The sequence below is a fragment of the Emys orbicularis genome, chromosome 6, assembly GCF_028017835.1.
Source record: "Emys orbicularis isolate rEmyOrb1 chromosome 6, rEmyOrb1.hap1, whole genome shotgun sequence".
In the NCBI taxonomy this organism is placed as follows: domain Eukaryota; kingdom Metazoa; phylum Chordata; order Testudines; family Emydidae; genus Emys; species Emys orbicularis.
The window spans coordinates 97,784,561-97,806,745 of record NC_088688.1 but is presented as its reverse complement, the minus strand read 5'-3'; the positions used below and the strand labels follow the sequence as shown (position 1 = coordinate 97,806,745).

General features: G+C 38.7%; 1 protein-coding gene across 1 annotated transcript; it reads right to left on the bottom strand.

Annotated features, from left to right (window-relative positions):
• Positions 1 to 692: 692 nt before the first annotated feature.
• On the bottom strand, positions 693 to 22,137 carry ANXA1 (annexin A1). The gene is made up of 13 exons (XM_065406053.1): positions 22,047 to 22,137; positions 16,303 to 16,379; positions 14,142 to 14,235; positions 13,201 to 13,295; positions 11,007 to 11,120; positions 9,795 to 9,885; positions 9,155 to 9,234; positions 8,075 to 8,131; positions 6,538 to 6,631; positions 5,563 to 5,658; positions 4,114 to 4,172; positions 3,030 to 3,152; positions 693 to 1,091 (listed from the first exon to the last, which is right to left on the bottom strand). The coding sequence occupies exons 2-13, from the start codon at positions 16,366 to 16,368 to the stop codon at positions 1,032 to 1,034; spliced, it is 1,029 nt and encodes a 342-aa protein (XP_065262125.1). The 5' UTR covers positions 16,369 to 16,379; positions 22,047 to 22,137; the 3' UTR covers positions 693 to 1,031.
• Between the last annotated feature and the right edge of the window lie 48 nt (positions 22,138 to 22,185).

Sequence of the window (22,185 nt, the reverse complement as noted above, 5' to 3'; positions counted from 1 at the left end):
GTTATACCAGTGTAAAACTGGTTTAACACTGAAACATCAGGCCATTCATGGGGTTTTTTGTGTTCAGCCTTGTGAGTTACATACAGTAGAACTTCAGAGTTATGAACATCTCGGGAATGGCGGTTGTTTGAAACTCTGAAATGTTCGTAACTCTGAACAAAACAATGGTTGTTCTTTCAAAAGTTTATAACTGTACTCTTGTTTGTTTGTTTTTTGTCTCTGCTGCTGCCTGATTGCATATGTCCAGTTCCAAATGAGGTGTGTGGTTGACTAGTCAGTTCGTAATCTGGTGTTCGTAACTGAGGTTCTACTGTAGTTAGTTATATGTGAAAATTTTGCTCGGTGCACAATTTTATGTTTATTCTGAATATTGAAAAAGAATCTGAATAGCATTCCCCATGCAAAGCCTTCACCATTAGTGACAGGAAGACAGAAGAGCATTAGTTTTCATGATGCTGATAACTTTCATTTAAAAAAAAAAATACACTGCATTGCTAGTAAACCTTCTGTTCTGCTTCTGAGGCTGATTTATATAATCCCATTCAGTTCTGTTTTACCTAAGTTGTGAATTTAATTGTGCTGCTGGAAGCTGTTGAATTCTCTTCCTTGTGTTAAATTCTCGTTCATTATCATATGCTCTATGCAACAACAGCAGGCATAAAATGTAGAGAAGCCATAAAGGACACATTAGACCTCTTCACAGGTTAATTTTATTTGTAAAGTTACACTTGCGTAGCTCAGAGAAAAACTGTACCTTGTATATGCTTAATCTTTTTAAAGCAAATAGAACCTTTAAGTACACTCTTTGGCTTTGGGTAAATAGAAAAAAGGGATTAATAATGCCACACAGCATAGTAATATTAAAATACATTTTCCAGGCTACACATTTTCCAGATAGCACAAGTCTGGACCACAGTCTAAACCAGAGATCCATCTCTGTTTAAAGCCTATGTTATATTTTGTAAACAGCTGAGACGAAGGGAATGATAACCTCGGTGACAAGGCTGGAATGCATCAGAACATCATGAAGCTTAGTTGTCACCACCACACAAAGCCACCAGAATGGTTTCATAATCTCCTTTGGTTTCATCCTGTCAATTTAAGAACACTAAAATTATTATTACAGTTCTGACTAAAGATTCCGACTAAGATCAAGACCCCATTGTGCTGGACACTGGATATACACCTTGTAAGAGAGACAGTCCCTTCCCCAAACTAAGGCCACACAAGATTAACTCAGTGAACTCTGTATGGTCCCACTAAGTTAATAGGACTATTCAGAGTGCATAAAACTAAACACATGAGAGAGTCTTCAGGATCACAGCATACACAGACAAGATAACAATGGTGGGAACCAGAAAGGATTCATTTTACAGATGGGGCACTGAAGCACATAGACATTAGGTGATTTGCCTAAGTTGATACAGTAGGTCTATGGCAAAGCTGAGACTATCCTGAGTCCCGATCGAGTGCCTTAACCTTCCTACCATAGGTGAAATGGAAAATCACCCTTTACCAGTGAACATGAATTGTTTATTTAAACTATAATTAATACATATTAAGATTGGGCTATTCCTAGCTTGTGTTAGCATAGGGTTCTTTTGAAGTAATTTTAGATGTTATGATATTTAATTGCTCACAGAATTCAATTTGGAATATGATTTCCATGAGCATCTAATTTATTAAGCTCCATGTTTTCTCAAGTGTGACTATGCCTTGCCTGATTCAGATGGCATGTACTATATCAGATTCAATTTTCTAATGCAGTCATGTAATTTTGCATCAAGATAGGATGCAGTGCGATATCATGTGAGACAAAGAATCGTGTGTGTGTGTATGTGTGTGTGTATATATATATATACACACACACACACACACACACACACTTAAGAATACTAGTAAATTGCATCATTGTACTGTCTGCAGTATTTTATCTGTAAAATGGCAGATACTGGCAAAGATTAATGTGAGTGTTTTAGTCCATGTACTGTACGTTTCCTCTACAATCACTGTTTGTTACTGAGAGTATTCAGTAGCTCTCAAAAAGCTATTTGGCAGTGGTACATTTAAATCAGTGAGCTACTAGAAGGAGATTGTTTAAATTTTCCATAAGTGCATTCTGGTTTTGCCTTTAAAAAAAGTAAGCCTAAAGACACAGGGACAGATCTGTAGCTGGCGTAAGCTGGCATTGCTTAGTGATTTACACCAGCTAAGGGTGTCACCTTTTGAGTTCTGCTGAGGATGCCTTACTGCTCTGGAAATGCAGCTTTTTTCAATGCTATATTCATTTGTCCTATTTATAGGTATATATTTAATTTAAATTTCAGTAGTTGAATTACAGAGACAAGTTGAGTGAGGTAATATCTGTTCTTGGACCAAATTCTGTTAGTGAGAGGGACAAGCTTTCTAGCCACACAAATCTCTTCTTCAGGTCAGAACTCTGTGGCTAGAAAGCTTGTCCCTCGCACCAACAGAAGTTGGTCCAATAAAAGATGTTACTTCACTCGTCTTGTCTCTCTAATATCCCGGGACCAGCACAGCTACAACTACATGGTATACAGCAGTAGACTTGATAATGGAAAAGTGCCAGACTGGCAGCCCTGAAGACCTCTGTCTACCCCCAGAATCCTTACAGCAAGGACAGGGGCAGTGTAAGCATTCCTACCCTGCCCTCCCACTGTGTCTCATGTGGAATCACAGCTAAAAGGAGGAGAGAGTAGTTCAGTCTCTATGTTCACTCAGTCTTTTGGCCACTGGGCCGAAACTGCCAAAAAGTGCTGTATATCACCATTTGCAATGGCTTTTGTGACACATGCTTATCCACCAGGAAAGGACTCAGGCCTACCACCATTTTCATGTGAGTCACTGAAGAAACATCAGCTAGTAATTATTTTTCAACCCCACCTAAATTAAAATTGGTGGCCTAAAGGATGGCTATAAAGTCCATTACCAGCCTCCTGAGCCAGCCAATTACAATAACATTTTACATTCAGTAGTTGATATAGCTTCAGCTGAAAGGAAAAACATACCAAGATGGCCTGGCAGAGAGGTGTGCCATACAGCTTCTTATAATAGCCCTTGATCTCATTCATGTCAACCTCAGAACGTGAAACCATGACTCTGTTCAGTGTTTTGTGGCGTGTCCCAGAGCCCTGTTAAAAATAAATCATGATTACCTGGGCATACAAAGCATTATTCTTAAATCACGGTGGTACGTGTTTATTTTGACAACCTGAATGATTTTTCACATCAAAAGGAATTGCATGTTAAACAATTGGGGGAAAATGGACTGTTGCAACATAAATCAAAAATAGCTGTGAATTCATCTGACCACTTGAATGAGCATGGGGCTCAGGCCCCAGAACCTACACTGCCTCTGATGCCCTCAGATCCTCCCCTTTCAGCCCCCTGACAGTGTGGAGACATGCTGATAAGGCTCCTTTGCTTTCTGCTGGCCGTGGACTGCCCCTTAAAGTGAGGGTTCTCTAGAGAAGCAGATTTCCTTCTGGTGTGTGGAGGTACAAGTGAAATCTGGCTTGTTTTCAACGTCAGGGAAAGCACAGGCTCTCTATTTATATTTAAAAAAAACATGAGGAGGTGTCTTCTCATCTTGATACAATTGGGTTTACATGCATAGCTACTATTAATGCTAATGGGAGTTATGTGAGTAAACTCCTAACCACTGGGATGGGGAAACATCCTCATTACAGTGGCCCTTATGGTCTCATGTGAACTCCAAAATTCTACAATGACGAGGCCTTATAAGTTACTAGATAGATACAGTGTCCATTGGCATGCTCTTAAAGTTCATTCTGGGTGTAGAGACATTATCAGTTCTAGTAGTATTCCCCATTTTATATAGTGTTAATATCACTGAAACCAAATTAACTTTTTAACTGTGTCCATTGTAGATAGGTAGATGCAGATGAGTTCCTATGGAGATAAAGCCCCGAGCCCTTATACCAGACAGGAAAGTGTATGGAAACTCACTGAATTCTCTTCCCTTTGGCTCCCTCCTGAGGGGCTTTTCATGGCAGGATGCTCTGGCCCAGTTTGTCATCTTATATTAAAAAGTTCTCCCTCCCCAAACAAAAGTTTTTCAGCACACTCTACCTTCATTGCCAAGTTGAGCTTTTCTGCAAAGAAAGCTGGTTTGCTTGTGGCACATTTCACTGCAATGAAACAACGTGACGGAATTAAATATGACACATAAGTAAAGCGCACACGCAAAGTGGGGGAAGGGTACTGTTATCAGTGCTGAGTTGGGATTTGCAAGCACGAGGTTAAGAAATACGCTGCAGTTTTCAGGTGGCAAAGTGAAGCAGTTTTCTTCCAGCTTAGAAACATTATGCAGTGAGCAATTAACTATACCAACCATATGCCGAATATCATGATGTATTTTAGAGGGTGCTGATAGTACTTTTCCATTTTTTGTGTGTGCCCAAACTAAACCTAGCAAAGGAATAAAGCTAATTGGTGTGTTATGTTTGCACCAAACACTGAGAGCTGGGTTGGGAGTACAGTAATAATATATTTCACACCTATGCAGCACTTTGCATCCATAAGTCTCAATGTCTCCTGGAGCTCTCTGGTGCACAAATGACATGCCCACTTCATCACACCTTAGGGAGAATGCAACTCTTCTGTATCACTGGCCAGATCCACTGGCTGGTGTGTGGGGCGCGAACATGGTTCTGCCTCATCCCTCCCTCCTTTGAAGTGGGATGTGGGCCCAGGAGATGTTAGAAAGGAGATAGCCTTGTCTATCAGCAATTAGCCCAAAGTCACCCAAAGAGTCAATGGCAAAGTTAGAAATAGAATCCAGGTCTCCAGATTCCCAGTCCCATGCTCATTCCACTGAGGTGTGATGTTTTAAGTGAGGATTGTTCAGCCATAGGGTAATTCCCAATGTTGTAGCTCCACCCAGTCTCCCATCATTTGTACTGTGCATGGTGAACAGAAAGTTTAAAGGACATAACAGACATGTGACAATAAACATCTGCCCTGAGTCTTTACAAAGATATTCTCCTGAGCAGCATCTTAGGTGGATGGTTTGTAATATGTTATCAAAATGTAAAGTAAATCAGTGTGGAGAATAAAAACTTTACAGCCCTGATTTTTATTTACACTGGAGCAACTTTATACCACTCTGGCAGAATAAAGATCTTTAAAGTGAGTTTAAATTACTTTTATGCTTGCTCTTTGGGCCTTTTACACAGCCAGAGCGACTTTAGTACAAGTGAGAATCAGAGTCTATAGGTGGATTTCAACAAAAACATCTGTTTATGAAATGTGCATTTTCACACATAAATACAAAATATAAATTAATTTGAAACAATTCCTGTTTACTTCATTTTTTTTTCCAGTTGGACTTTTCAAAGTGTCAGATACCAAACTGTCATGTACAGTAGCTATGCTAGTTTTTAATGAAACACAATAGGAGACCAGGATCCCTCCCCATTGGGGCAATGAAAAATAGTTTACTTCTGACATTCATATAGTTAATATGGAAAGAAGCACAGTTTAGAAGCAATGAGTTACTTGGCAAGGGGGATTACATACCAATCGCTGTCAGGCAGTTCTCAATGTCGCCTTTCAGTTCCAGGTCCAGTGCCTTGTTCATGTCATGTTGGCTGAATTTGGTATATTTCTGAAAGACTATACATGGATATCAAGCTTAGTGAAAACTGGGAAAATGCTATGTTCTTGCTCTCTTTATTTTGTTAATGTTAGAAAGTTCTCTGATGTCCACCAGCTGGAGTAGACAGTTAGCTAACAGTTTGATGAGGTCATCAGAGCAGCAAGAGATATACAGTGTAGGAAATAAGCTACGATTTGAAAAGCTTGCAGCAGCTTTGAGTTTCCAACTTCTGACACAGGAATTGATGTACCAGATCACATGATAGAAAGTGTAGTTATGTACCAGGCCCATTTAGCCCAATAGCCAGTCTCTGACAGTGGTTAGTATCAGATACTTCAGAGGAAGTGACAAGAAACCCCATAATAGTTAATTATGTGATAACCTGCCCATATGGGAATTGCCTTCCTAACCTCAGTCAGTTAGTGCATTGGATTGTTCCCTGAAGCACAAGCAGTCCTCCAAAAAGCAAGTTAAGACAGATACACATCTACTGCATTTACTTTAGAAGATCCTCAAAATGGGATGCAGTTCAACCCATAATGTGAAATGTCAACTTTATGCACTGGTTATTGTATACCACCATCCAAAATGTGCGTATTGGGAATATATTTCATAGGAATAACTTATTTCAAGCCTTTGCTGAAATAACCTTCTCATGTGCATGTTTCTGTTCATTGGATTATACAGTATCTGTTTACACTGATATAGCATCTGACTTTAGAAATTGGGGCCCAGTCCAATGTCTTTTAAAGTCAGTGGAAAGACTGTTTGATTTTGGTGAGCACTGGTTCACATCCTTAGTTGTTTCAATACTTCTGGCACCTGTCACTCAGATATATGAGAGGTGCATTTTTAAAATACAGTTCCCCTAAGGCAGAAAGCTTCATTCAACCTACCCCTTCGAAGATGTGGGAGGCTTCTCGTAGTAAGGATGGTAATGAATACATTGATATCTGTTCCTTTTCTTTTCTCTCCTGCTTCATATAAGGCCTATTGTAAAGCACAGAAGTTTATATATTATCCTTATAATGAGACGACCTGGAATATTGTACATCTAATGCTCTCACCCTCAGCCAAACATAGACCTTTGCACCATTATCTTCATCAAGGACTAAGGACATTTCATACATAATATAGAATGACTCACATGTCATAAACTTGTACAGATGATTGTTATTCTTAGCTTTTCCCACTGTTACTGCATTCTTGGCTAAATTCATAATAGTTTCACAGGCCACTAGACACCTGTGCTTGGCATTTCCAAACATTTTTTAACATGACCATTCCTGAGAGAAGTATGCTGCTGTCAGTGTGGAAAGTACAGGACTGACTGGCTTTCTATTGCTGGACCCAAATGTGAAATTAACTCAGATAAGAATTCCACAGAAATATAATATGGGAAAGCTACACACCAGATCTTCCTTTTCTTTCCATGAAGGCCATTAATGGAAAACCAGAAAAACCAGACTCATCTTCTTCCTTTCCCCCAGCTCTCCAGACATCCTCCACCCACAATAATCACCTGTGGGATGGGACCCCCTATCATGGTTAAATCCATTCAGCAAAGGAATTGCCAATAGTACTCCATTCAGAGCCCAACAATGATGCACTTTAATTGACCTATTGAGATTCTATTGAGTGCTGTAATGTACTCCTTCCATTTTAAAGGATGAATGTGCTGTCCTCTCAGCCATGCGTGTGTGTGGGTGTTTGAAACAAACACGTGCTAGGAAACTGAACTCACATATTGTAGGATTGAGCTTTACAATGAGGCCAACCAGCTGGCCTTTATATCAATTTTGAAGCTCTGAATTAGAGTAGTGATGATGTGATTTTACCTACAGGCATAAAAGGTCAGGATAGGCTGCTATTTCAGTGTTGTTGACCAGGGTGTTTGCCCATAATAAAAATCACACTAATCTAGAAGCTGTACTATGGGAAATGATTGTGGTATTTAAACTTTCATTTAAAAGTTTCTAAAATCTGAAGTAATGACATACTAATAAGCATCAAGGAATCTTGAAAGGCTTATGATTACAAAGGTAAAGCTACAGCTAAAAGGGAAGTGCTAACAAGTTTCCTTTGGCTAGGATGGTGCAGGTGGTTCTTCCCTCCCATGTACGCTTCTTTCCCCTCTCAGAGATTGGTAGATGTATTGTTTTTTATAAATGAAAGGAAGAGGTCATGGGTAACTTATCAACCACACTACAGACCTCTACTTGCTCATGTAATAACAGCTTTCTCCAAGAAAAGAGACTCCGTCGACCCCTAAACTAATAAAGAATCTTGGGTGGGATAGGGAGGACACCAGTACAGCAGATTATATAATGTCCTCAGCTCAAGTGATTGTGCTTGTTACAATCTATGTTGAGCATGGAAAGAAAACAGACAAGAGAAAACGTTTCTCAAATAGAGTGCAGAGCCTTTTCTTACCCTGGCATCATTGTCAGCAAGCTCTTCATTCACACGGCCATCTTCACTACGGTCACCCTAAAAATTTTCATTTTCTCATGTTACCATTTTGTTTATATAACCCTGGAATGAATGCCATTTCCCATTACGCCATTTTAGCATGAAGTTTGAGAGCACTAAGGTGAAGTTCCAATGGGTAAGTCAATTGCTCTAAGAATGAAATCAAAGCATATGCAAACCAATTGGGATTCCTTTGTTTAGGACCAGACCTGAGTAGTGCCTTACTTCTTGAATAATCATATGAACTTCATTGAGACTCCTTGTGAAGTAAAGTGCTATTCACCATAAAATAAGGGGTGTCAGAATCTAACCATCAGATAGAAATTCAGACACAGAACTCATTTTAAGATAGACTTAATAAATTTCATTCTGATCAAGGATTTTATCTCAAGATGATATTTTAAATCTCAATCCTTCATTTTGGGGGGGAAATTTCACACAGATTGTGACATCTTCAGATCCCTGAATCATGGAGTCTGATACCTGTTGACTTTACAGAAAGATTTTATATATCATGCCCACTAAATAAATGTTTTATTTAATCTGCTTTTAAATATCTGCATATAGGGCAATTTGTCCACTTTTGACACACTCTGCTTTTATCCAGCCATATTACTATTAAGAAATATTTCCTGATATATAGCGGAAAGTTTTACGTTCATATTTCTTGGCATTGCTTTTTAACTTGCCATCTTCTGAGATTAAATAATTTCTATGACTTCTATTATTACCTTCAAAATACTTATAAACTCTGATCATGTGAAAAAGTTTAAAAGCAAACAGAGGCCAGTAAAAATCAGGATTTTTCTTGTAACTTCTAGTAGGATGAAAACATTATTCTAAATATCAACTTGTTTAAAAAGAAATTTTGCTCCACATAGTAAGATTTCTTTTTGGGGGATTTTTTTAATGAAGAGTAATAAGCAATAAACAAGTCCCCCATGGTTTCTCTGGCTGATGTTCATATGTCATCTAACTCAACCAAGACTATTAACTCTTTCTTAAAAATAAAGTTTATTGAAAGTATTTAACATGGCATACCTTGGCTAGAGCAAGCAAAGCCTTTTGGAAGTCTCCAGATGTATCTGAGGCAATGTCTTTTGCAAGATCTCTCTTAAACTCTACAATAAAACAACAAAACAATAACAAAAAAAAAATCCCACAATATTTTAAAGAATTCTTCCATCTCATTTATAGAAATATTCCCTCCAGTTCCAAATCTCCAACTTAAATATGTGTTTTTATCAATATTGGAATTAGTCATTTTGATTTGGGTCCCATCGTTATCTTTGTAGGAAGCTATCTTTGAGTAATTTTTAAGTGCCCTCTCTAATTTGTTTATTAATAAATTGAGATGAACTTTGAAGTCTGGATTCTGATCCAAACATCTAACCTTGGGAATAGAAGGGGGAGGATGGTTTAGGTCCATCTCTTTTTATAAATTCCTTGAGTCACATTTTCCATAAGGAGTCTGTTTTACATGAGAAGAAGCAGGGGACAGTAAGGCTCTCCTGCTGCTTTGGAGTGAAACTTTTTATGCCAGGAATGGAATTTCTCACTCACTGGCTATGGATGCTTCAAAATCACCAACACTAGGGAGAGAAACAGCTTGACCGAACATGCTTTTATTCCTTCCCCAATGATATGTTCTATTCATGTAATTTTACAACCTATGAATTACCTTCCCTGTAGACTCTGTTGATTTCTCTGATTTCCCTGTTGTCCCTTGAAGCCAGAATCTCAATTAAGGTATCTTCATCAGTTCCAAGCCCCTGTTGGAAAATGGTTGAGCAAATTTTGTCTGACCTTATATAACTAGGGAAACAACATCTAGAAGCACAGAACCACATGTGATAACTATAAAATCAATGTCCTTGATTACAGAAGCATAAGTTTTTGGAAGATTATTTCATCTGGGAGCCCGTATACAGTAAGCCAAGCCTTCCAGTAAATCAGAAACAATAAGCATTTCACACCATCCTATAAATTATTTTTACTATAGTTCCTCTTTATCATACTTAATGCTACTAATGTCTGAGAGAGGTATTACAAAGACTGAGCAGCTTATAGGTAGGGCTTGCTCTGAGGAAACTGGGTGGAAGGAAATAAAATTCCTTTTTTTAAAAATTAGTAATTTAATAAATGCTATAGGGAAATGACAGAAGTGAAAGAGCACCATTTGTTCAACCCCTGTCAAGGGCTGCATTTGCCACCTGAACTTTAGCTTATGGATTATATTTCCATATGTCTTGTGTTAAATACGTTTTCTCCATCAGAGTTTTTACTTGGCCTGACTATAACTTTAGTTTTGAAGAATTAGTCCATTCTGCTGCTTTGTGGTAATGTTATATTTTTTTAAAAAGTAAGGAGTGGGGCATTTGTTCTTCTTCTGATTCACCTGGGGCAATTCAGAAAGCTTTTTTTCTACATGGAATTTTTCTTGTTTCGTCTTCAAAATGAACTGTTCAAGAACCAAATACTGTATTCAAGATGACTGTACACATCAAACTGATGCAAGTAAAATCAGATGTTAACAAACGTGATGAAATAATTATAGTCATGAAGCAAACAAAAGGAAATTATTTAGCAGGTGCGAATCGATAGCTTGGCTTTATTGCACCAGGGTATTAAATAATCCGGTTTTCAGAGGGTGAAATTAGAACTATTCATGCTCATACTTTTAACTGATTGGTACTTGCAAGCAATGGATGCATCTTCACAAACTTTTAAATAAATAATACAGATGCTACTCTTGTCTGACGCTTTGAATTTATTGGTGTTCTTATTTGGCACTGCAACCAATATTCAAATCTGAATATAATTGCAGAATATAAGCAAGGATAGCAGCAGAGTTTTTTAAGTTGGGAGTTGTGCTGAAATTTTATTGCCATACCTTCATAGCGGCCCTGAGCTCCTCAGCATCAAACTGGGCTGGAGTTTTCAACAGAGCCAGGACAACTTCTTCAAGATGACTTTTGAGGGCTTTTTTCAAAGCTTCTTCCAGAGACTACAAGGAAGGATACACAATTGTAAGCTGGCAAGCTTTAAAGACCCACAGTTCAGAAGCACCCAGAAAATGAATGAGCAGTCCTATTCTACCTCCCTTAGGAAAAATTCACCTTCCATTATAGAGAATCATGTTTTAAACTTCGGGTACTTTGTCTGCTTTTTAGTCATGTTGATGATTCTTTAACTAGCTATTACAAAGTGTTCAGAAGTGCTCTTTCTCCTGCATACTGCACTGAAGACAAAATAAAACCAAAGCAAACTTTCCAGTTCTTATAAGTAGCTAATATTGTTATTGTGATAGTGACTTGCTTAAAAGTGCATTTGGGTGGGTGGGGGGCTTTTGTGTTTGCCTGGTTAGGAATAAAGAAGTTGGAAACCACCCTATTAAAATGGGAGATTTTCCAACAAGCTCGGTACTGGCAAGTGACGTGAGAGATATTGCAAGTTTAGGATTAGTAGTGGATCTTCACATATCCTATATACCAACTCTTCCTAACTTAACTGCAGTTCTTGATATTTCAGTGTGTGCAAAAATTATAGCCCTATGCCCACCCCCCAAACAAGCCTGTAATAATTGCTTTAAGAACCTGTCACCTCTTTATTGATACACCAAGCAGGGTACTCTGTTCAGCAAGTTAGGACCTCCTAAATCAGTGGGGTTGCTAAGGGAGCATTAGATTCAGTAGTCAATATCTGCTGAATTCTGCTTAGTTTCTGATACTCCACCAGCCACTAGAGTAGGTCCCTGGAGAATATGCTTTTAGCATTTTAAAAATCTTTCATATTATCAAAATTGAAAATTAAATTTTAGTTTTAAAAAGGGGTGAGATGAATCCTAAGGGTCTTTGTGACTTTGAAACTGTGTTTTAATGTAGGCCTTAATAAAATAAGAGAATTGCAAAACTGGGGCTTCCTCTCTGGGGCGGGGTAAGGCTGTGTAAACCACAGTGAGGTTTGCTGAACAGGAAGACAGAAAACCTAGACAAAAAAAGGCACTTTATTAGAACTGTTTTCTTAGTGGTTCCCTGCAAGCCACTTCAGGCTGAGTAACTTGATTGCTGGTTTCTTTGTGACTTAAAGGCTCAATAATTTAGATATGTTGATTGTTTAAATAATATTTCAGTAAAGTTATGGGCTAGACTGGAGACTTTGTTGAAGGGAGGTGCAGAGCTATAACCCTCTCAAGGAGATTCAATGATCCCCAAACTCCCCTGAGCACCGGGGCCAGTAAGGGTGCAGTCTGTAACATCCACTAGGATGGAGCAGCCTGTGCACCAGACCCACTCAATGGGCTGGTGTAGAAGTGAGTCAGAGCCATGATCCTGCCTCTTCCTTGCTCCTTTTGGAATGATACCCCCTCCTGAGCACACATGGAGAAATTCCTCCTGGTTCTCCAAGCACAGATATTGTGATTGGAATTGGCCCTTATGTAGGGTTGCCAATTTTGATTGGACATATTCCTGGAGGTTTCATCATGACATAATATTTAATTAAATATTAATCTTTAATTCCTGGCAACTCCAGGACAATCCTTGAGAATTGGCAACCCTATCCTTATGCAAGATGCACAAGATTTCTTGCATCCTTCCCCCTGTACACTTGCACAAGGGCTAGCCGCAGCCTGCCCTTTATGTTTGCTTTTCTATATACCATTAGATTGGCAATGCATATAGATACCCAGGATATCATGCTGAGAATTGCTATGTTGGAGCATAATCCTACAAAGTACTAAATGCCTCCAAAATATTAGTGAGAGCTCTCAACTCCCAATGACTCTCAGTGAGTCCTTTGGGGCTTTAAGGTGCTTGGTGATTTGCAGGATTAGAGCCTTGAACTTTACCTCAGAACGATGATGGCCATTAAGTTAAAAGATTAATAGCCTTTGCACATCTGAGTGCGCAATGTAATTGCAGTACAACATCATCATTCCCAGCCACAGCCTTCAGCAACTACATAGAGAAGATTCCCTGTAATATTATGTTTTGGGAAGCTAAAACTGCATGGACTGTTAGGACTAGCTGCAAAAATTGAAAAACTCAAGCTCAAGCATATTAACGTCAGCCTTGTTGTTACTGTACCTTTCCTTTAGACTGCTGGTATGCAGCTTTGATCTGCTGGCGTTGTCCATTGGTTCTTTTAGTCAAGATATCAATGATGGTCGCTTCATCCACACCTGAAAGTGATGGAAAACAAATCTTTGTAAATCATTTTCATAATCCTTCCATTTTGCTTGCCAGTATCTCTAAGTTATGTGTACAAATCATGATTTGTACATTATATTCTCTGAAATCTGTCTTGTTTACACTGCTAGACACATTTACATTTATCCAAGGAGAAAATTTAGTAATTAAATTTACTAAATTGTGATTATAGTGAAGAAAGCAGATAAATAGATTCCTTAAAGGTTGTTGAAATCCATGCTTGCTATGGTGTCATATACAAAGTCACTGAAATGTTCTGAGTGAAAGTACCCACACTAGGCCATAGCTAAACAGAATAAATATTATTAGCTATCATGCTCATGTTTAATTTCAGTAAGTCTAATTGAAAAAGAGGTCATATTCTGACCAATGTGAAATTCATTAAAGACAAAAGAGTAATTGAAAGAGCACATAGCACAGTATAGCAAATTCACATCTTCTTAATCTTGGGGACATTTATGGGAATCAAATCAAAATCATTAACTTGGCATGTAATAAAATTCTCCTTCAGTTCTCTAAAGATTACATTTATAATATTGCTACCCTTTGTGCAATAAATGCATGAACTCTTAATGCAGCGTTACAGTCTGAAATTGAAACACAAAGTTAAGAAATCAAAACGTTCAGGTTTTTCCCATATGACACATTCAGAATGCAGTAGTTTTGATAACTCGCTAGTCTTTTAGATATGTATGAGTTTTCTCTGCTGAATGCTGTTACCTCTGGTTCTGTCATTTTATTTAAGGTTATTCATTCTCAACTTCCCTGGGGAAAAATCCTAATTCTGTACTTGTGTGTCATATTTTTACTCTTCTTACCCTTAGCAGTTATAGCTTTGTCCAATGCAGCAGCATCAGATGATGGATTGAAGTTAGGGTAGGTATGGACTGCGGAGCCACCTTTTGAATTTTTCTAAAAGAAACAGAATTTGGTCATTTCACAGAGACTCATTTTATGCCAAGAAGCAGCTCATGTGAGTTTCCTAATTGGGAGAACTGTACTACTCTGTATCATTATCAAGGAAGGGAATGTTATCCCTTTGTAACCCTATTATTAAAGAAGGGAAAGAGTAGAGCACAAGGCTATTTAGTTATATAATTACCAGCCCTACCACTGACTTGCTATGACCTTGGGCAAGTGACGTAGGATCTGTTTTTGGTCCAACAATGCCAGTGCACCAGGAGCAACCCCACCGAAGTCAGTGTGAGATTAATAGTTACCTAGCTCACAGAGGTGGGGGGAAGCTTTATTAATTCATGAGTAAAATGCTTTGAAATCCTAGGATGAAATAAAATATATAAGTGCAAACTATTGGTATTCAAATCTGTTTGGGTGTGAGGTCTGATAGCGCATTATACTACTACATCAGTTGGGTCAAATGCGAATATCTGAACTTTCATAGAATTAATCATCTGTTCTCTGTGTCTTCAGTCTCATCTCCTGCCTTTTCTCTCTTTACTGGGTATATTTTAAAGAACTTTAGAAGTGAATGATTAAGGAAGAAGATACAAGAAGCAAGGTGTACATTGTGATGCATAGGGCAAAATGAACTACTTAATATACTTGAAGTGCTGATATCTCACTAAGCAACTGTGTGGATGGCCTACTTCCATAATTATATCATTATGTGTGTTTATTAACATACACATGTAATTTGGCAAAGCTAGACTAGGGAGAGTCACATGTACTTAATACTATTAAATGTGCACTAGAATCATTGTTGGTAGATGTGGCACATTAAGAGGAGGCACTGCCTACTTCAGTGCCCCAAGGTCTCAGACATGCCCCATGATTTAATTTTTACTTTGGCTGCCATTGCGAATCTTTTGAGCCAAAGCAACTGCTCATGAAAAGAATTCCAGGCTGTAATGGTGCAACTGGGGCTGCCATGCTGGCGAAAGGGGAGTCTGACCAGAAGGCCGCTGTGCTCAGGCAGTCCCTGGATGGAAAGGCTGCAGGACTGGGGTTCCACAAAATGGTTTCAAGCCACCTTAGCCCACCATCTGCCCCGAACACAACTCAGCCAGCACAGAGGAGCCAGACCAGAACTCCCAACTTCACACTATTCCAATCTTTCCTAGGTTCCTTTCCTCTCCTATTTCATCAAGGACTGTTACTTTCCACGTATACTGTGACTTCTCACTGGTGTATCACTATTTTTTACTGACACTGACATCCATTAGGTTATCAGAATCCTCCTTGTTGTATCAACAATGTTTCTTATCTCTGTATCATCAGAATTTTTTAAAATTATGCAGCACATTTCTGTTTTGCAAATCTTTCCGGTATCATTGATGAGACTAGGTCCCTGTACTTATTGTTTGAGATCCCATTTGTTATAATATTCAGTGACCCTTCCCACCCTAATCATTTTTTATCCAAATCATATCATATCTGCATGAGAACAAAGAACTTATTTTGATTGAATCAGTTCCTCCTTCACATTACTAGTCTCAGACTCTTGGTTTCCTATGTTTGTTTGTTTTGTTTGTTTTTAAATTTTCATGGCACTAGGAGTCCCTGTGTCCTCTTTAAATGTCATTTAATCCTGATAATCTTAGGTGTCCATATTCCCTTGTGTGGCAGATGGACTCATTTTATCTTTGCTTCTTATAGTATCAATGGCTGGCTACAGAGAATGACATTTCATTACAGTAACTGAAATGGTTGTCCCAAATGGGTGTTGGATACAAACTGGTAACTAGATGTTACTGTGTGTAAATAAGAATAATATCTGTTATCGGATACTGACTTGCCATCATAGACATATGCTAGTAGTGCCTAGTGTAAAATCCTGGCCCCAATGAAGTTAATGAGAATTTTGCCATTGTCTTAAATAAGGAATGATTTCATCCCTTACGTATATAACAAAATACAGATTGATTCCAACATTTTGGCAATCTGTGCTGATGTTTTTAACTGTGTTTCTAAAGTCATTTGTATGTGAAAGTTATACTCTTGGAAGGTTGCAGTACTTACAATGCACTCCTGCTCCTCATTGTCCATAAACCAGGCCTGCTTCAGGAATGCTTGCACCATCGACATGGTGCAAGTTTCTGGAGAGAGAAAAAATGAAATATTAGAAAACAAAATTTGTTTTTCATCACCTTTATCCTCATGGCATCCCAAAGGATTTTACAAGCAAGAGACCCAATCCTGGAGTTGCTATACTCCTGTTGACTACAGTGGGAGGCTGAGTAACGTCTGCAAATTCAGGCACAATGAGTTGCAAGTGAATGTGTAAGGTATATGTGGCAGCCCTTACGACATTAAGCAATTGCTCTCACACAGCCTTAGCTATTGGAACATGTTTTAGAAACAGAGGAGATCAGACCAGTGTTCCAACTAGTTTGGCATCCTGTTTACAATAGTGGTCAATATCAGCAGTTCCAAAGGAAAAAGCAAGAAACCCACAGAAAAATTTCTTCCTTGATCCCCCCATTAGTTAAAAGTTGGCTTCAAGGGTTTGTAGCCTTTCAAAAGTTACTTTTATAATGCTGGGTTCTTCATAGCCATATAAACGTATAATTCTTTTATGAATTCTGCTAAGCTCTTATATACTGTGTAAAAAGTATTCTTTTAGCCGCTTTAAATTTGCTATCTTTCAATTTCACTGAATGTCTCCTTGCTCTTGTATTATAAGAAGGTGAATTCAGTGCCTAGTCTACTTTGTCCATACCATTCCTTACTCTGAATACTTCAATCATGACCCCTCTTATTCATCCTCTCCAGTTTTTATTGAGACAAGGGAGTATTTTCTACAACAGAAGAAGAAAATTGAAAATAGTAAATCTCATCTATTCTTTTTCCCCAATCGAAAATGTATTGGGCCAGAATGAATGTGTGGTATTTTATAGTACATTCATGATTCACTTTTGTTTGGCTTTTGAGTACATTAGAACTGGGTTTTTTATTATATACTGTGTGTGATTTGAATTGTTGTTTATCAGATTTTAACTTTGTAGCACCATGAGTGCCTCAATGAGGGAGCACTTTCCTGTGTGTGTGTGTAATATGTCTTTCTAATGGATAGGATTTCAGATAAGCATGCTAGAGAGTATTAAACCACTGGGAAAAGATACAATTAGTGTTCTCAGCCTCCCACCCACAAAAAAATATAGAATTAAAGGCTGCAGCTCCATCCTTATCCTACCTTATTGTGCCTATAAGGGATTCATTAATAGGGCTTGGTTGAATCCTGCTTTAAGTAAATGGAGACAAATGACCATTTCAGGATCAGCTTACATTCAAAGAGTAATTAATGTGTGGTACTCACTATAAAACACAGCACTTGAAACATAGATATATTACAAAAGAGGGGATAGATGGGTATGTAAGCCACACCTAGCTTCATTTTAGCTCAGATTGTTGATATTTAAATAAAGGGTTCGATCAGATCCTACTGTAGCACAGTAAGAAACAGTATCTAAATAAAGTATCCTATAGACTTATGTTAGGAAAACAAATCAGACTAGAGGATGTCTGAAAATAGAACTTTTGACAGAATGTATAATGTTGTTGAAGCTGAAGATTTGATTTTTGCTAAAATCCCCGTCACCTGGATCACGTTTGTGTCATTCCATCTCCTGGGTATAACGCGGACGCTCTAAGATTGATGTATAATACTGAAAGGATTGAAAAGCAATGTGGGATTTGGGGATGTAAGGAATTCTAAGAGAGCTGGTCAAAAATTGGAATTTCCATCTTTTAAGAATTCTAAAATTTTGAATTTTCAATTAAAAAAAATAAAAAATGTTTATGGAACGGACAAAGTTCAGAAAAATTTCTATTTGGAAATGTCAACACATTTTATTCTAGCCTTATTCAATATCGAAATGTGTTTGCCTGAGCTGCCAGGATACGTAATAGTAGTAGTTTGTGTGCCTCAGACATCTGTTCTCCTCTATGTGCTGGGCTCACACTACATCTCTGGCCATACTACATCTCTCCTCAGGCACTAATGTCATGTTACTTTCCTTCTTCACAGTGTCAGTTCAACCAGAATGGAGACCATAGAGCATCATAGGAGATGCTGTTCAGCCCCAGGAGCCAGCCCATAAATGAGAATGGGGCACAATACACCTGAACTACAACTCCCATGAGACGCCACAGCAGCTCAGACAGACACAGATTAATGTCAAACTGACCTGAAACTAAATGTTTCAATTTGATTCAAGAAACTGAAATGTTTTGATTTGGGGCAGCTTGACCTAAAACAAAATGCACCTCTACCTCGATATAACGCTGTCCTCGGGAGCCAAAAAAATCTTACCGTGTTATAGGTGAAACCGCGTTATATCGAACTTGCTTTGATCCGCCGGAGTGTGCAGCCCCGCCCCTCCCGGAGCACTGCTTTACCGTGTTATATCCGAATTCGTGTTATATCGGGTCGTGTTATATCGGGGTAGAAGTGTACTTAATTTCAATTTTCCTGATGGAAAATTGCAGTTTTCCATGCAAAATACTGATTTTGCAGCAGTTCCATTTTCCATTAAAAAACATTTCTACGGAATAGAACGTAATGGCCATACTGGGTCAGACCAAAGGTTCATCTAGCACAGGATCCTGTCTTCCAACAGTGGCCAAAGTCAGGTGCCCCAGAGGGAATGAACAGAACATGTAATCATCAAGTGATACATCCCCTGTCAATATTCCTAGCTTCTGGCAAACAGAGATTAGGGACACCATCCTTGTTCATCCTGGCTAATAGCCATTGATGGACCTATCCTCCATGAATTTATCTTTTTCTTTTTTGAACTCTGTTATGGTCTTGGCCTTCACATCCTGAGCAGAGCAGAATATTCCCGAGCAGAGCTAATTTTAAGCATTTATAATAACTAGTAGGTTAAGGATAGTATATTAGCTTTGCATTTGGAATATCTTCTCCTTTGACAGTATCTCATAGCTTTAGCATCCCGTGTCAAACCTACAGCCACATTCTTGCTACGGACGCCTGCATGACTCACTTTTATTCCAGTAGGAATCTTGGGCCATGGAACAAGCATAAGGCCACCCTACAGTTGGTAAAAGTAGGACACACACTTTTGTCCTATTCATGTCCTATGGTTCAATGAAAAAAACATAGGCCCATTTCAATGCCTGAATACCTGATTGGATAAATAATCTAAAAGGAAACTTAATTTTTAATCATAAAAATCTTGTGTGGTTGAAAAAGACGATGGTCCCCAGCCTCAGTTCTAGCTGAACAGCTTTCACATTTATGCACCCCTCACCCTAGTTGAGGGCCAGTAGAGCAACCCTAATGTTGGTATTAATTAAGGACCATACCAATAATAAATAGAGCGGTTGCAGTGGCTCTTATGCCATCCCCCATCCTGGTTGCTCAAATATGGGGAGTGGTCAGGGAAGAGGTGTGGCTGGTGGTTCCCAGATGCTTTCTCAGTCCCTCAGGTGACTGCCCTGTGCACAGCAAGCCCATGATCAAGAAAGTACAATGGTAACTTAAAACCGCTTTTGCAATACCACTCCTGAGTTGCACTCTGTGCTCCCGGATATGAGCCGTAATCTCTACTGTACCCTAAATGAAATGGGAATGTATCAATCATTTAATTACAGTTAGAAGTTCTTGGGCTGGATTCTCTCTCCCAGTCTCTGACACTCTGCTTCCTGAGAGACACAAAGGGACTGGAATCTGGCCACAGCTGCCCAACTGAGAAATCTCAGAGTGCAGGGGAACTCCTAGCTGGCATAAAGTTGGTGGAGATGGCTTCTACACCAACCACTCCTCCCCCCCCCCCTACACATACACACATACCCTGGCCTAGAGGCTGTGATGCAGGTAAGGAGGGGCCAGTTAGAGCACAGCTCTGCTCTTCAAATTTTCAGCCACTGTAAATCCATTCAGGACCCATAGGCAGTTGCTATAAACCCCTAGGCTGCTCTAATTTCCATCGATGCTAAGTAGACATGGCATGAGATTCAGGTAGCCATAACTAACTGATTCCCTTTATGGTCCCTCCCTCCTTTGTCAGCCTGATCTTGGTGCAGGAGGAAGTCTAGTCCCTCATTTCCCTTTTCCATACAGACATTTTGGCAAACAAATCCATCCATTTTCTTCTAGTAAACTACTAGCAGTTTGGGTTTGTTTGTTTTTTAAATTCTACAAGGTAAACAGCACTCTGGCAGGGTTAAATACCTTACTCTGATTGCTCTTTGGTTTGTTCTATTGATTCAGAAGGTTAAGAAATAAGTGAGTCTACATGATGAAATTCCTTATCGGCCCAGTTTAAACAAAGTATATTGATTGGAGCAACATGATAGCTTACTATAAGTGATAATAAAAGATTGCAAGAGTGCAGGAAGACACTTCCAGGGTCTCTGAGCACACTCTTGAGAATGAGAAACCTAATTTAGCAGGAGAAGTGAGTAAGAGAGGATTTGAATTTGCTATCAAGAGAAATGGAGAAGCTGGCTGGACTCTTGCCAGGATCACTAAGGAGAGGTGCTTTCTCCTAAACTTCCCTCCACTCCCAAGCTCAGGCTGGGACACCATGTAGAAATGACCAAGATGGAAAGGGAGAAAAAGTGGCCAAGCTGCAGGTACCATAGGGGGAGAGAGACATTTCTTCCTGCTTCTAATAAGTACTTGGAAAGTTATTTGGCTGATTATCAGAAGTCTGGCAAGAATTTGTCCCACTATCCAAAAGCTGAATCTCTGTAGTAATATTAAATAGCGGCTAAATACTTTTTAATTTTTGTCTTTGGAAACAAAACAAGAGATTGAATTTGATCTTACATTGTTTTTTTACACTCCATCGACTTCAGTGGGATTACTTGTGATTTACACTGCTGTGAGATTGGAATCAAGCCAAACCTTTGCATACCACATTTCATATGGGGGGTTGCCTCTCCAGGAACTATATTAGATGGAGCAGCATGACGGATTTTATAGACACATTAAGTTGGTCTTGAAAGAGAGTCTATTAACATTGTTAAACCCCATTAGCAAAAAGTTTTGATAGTGTAGACATCAGAAGTGTTTGTGTACCTATTGTCCATGCCTCCTGTACATTCCTGCCAACACCCAGGAAATAGTGCTTCACTCATATGTACCAAAAGCTTGAAAAACCTGTCCTCAGGACACACAAGAACTACAGAGAGGAGAGAAACAGCCTCACCCTTGGAGAAAAAAATAATGGAAAGTCTGAGCAGACCAAGAACCAGATTCTGCAGCACTTACTCATACTGAGTTGCTCTTATATCAGTGTTTAATTATAAAAGCAGATTGTTTTTGTAGCTACCTCATTAAGACTATCACTGAGGTTTCTTTTTCACTTACAGCTGAAGTTTGTGAAAACAATGAATACTGTTTTTAAGCAGCTAACTATTGTCAAAGTAAAAACAGTTTTAAAAATTCATTTCCATATAAGGTATTAGTTTCCTGTTATTCATAGTTTTGCTGTAAAAATAGCTTTCCATGGTAACCCATTAAAAAACAGAAACCAGCTAATTCCAAACAAATGTGCTCTCCAATCCTTAATATTTATTCAAGATTTCTTGTGCACCTCAAGTAAAGAAAAATAGTGACAGTTCCAACCCCTGAATGTAAATGCAATACTTTAAGAACTGACCACACCCATTCATGCCTGTGCCAAACAAAACAATCTGCAGAAAACTGCACAAAATCATTTGGTAAATGTAGTACATATTTATTAAAGTTTGCTAAATCAACACAGACCCACAAAGAACTAAAAAATGCATACCTTTTGCTTCACACAGCTAAAAAAGTGTTACTTCTCTGGAAGCTGCAGTCCAGAAGAGGAAAGCCTAAGGCTTGTGATTTTTATAAAGACGTTGGGTGACCACACCTAGCAACCAGAGAATATTTCTAGGACTCCAATG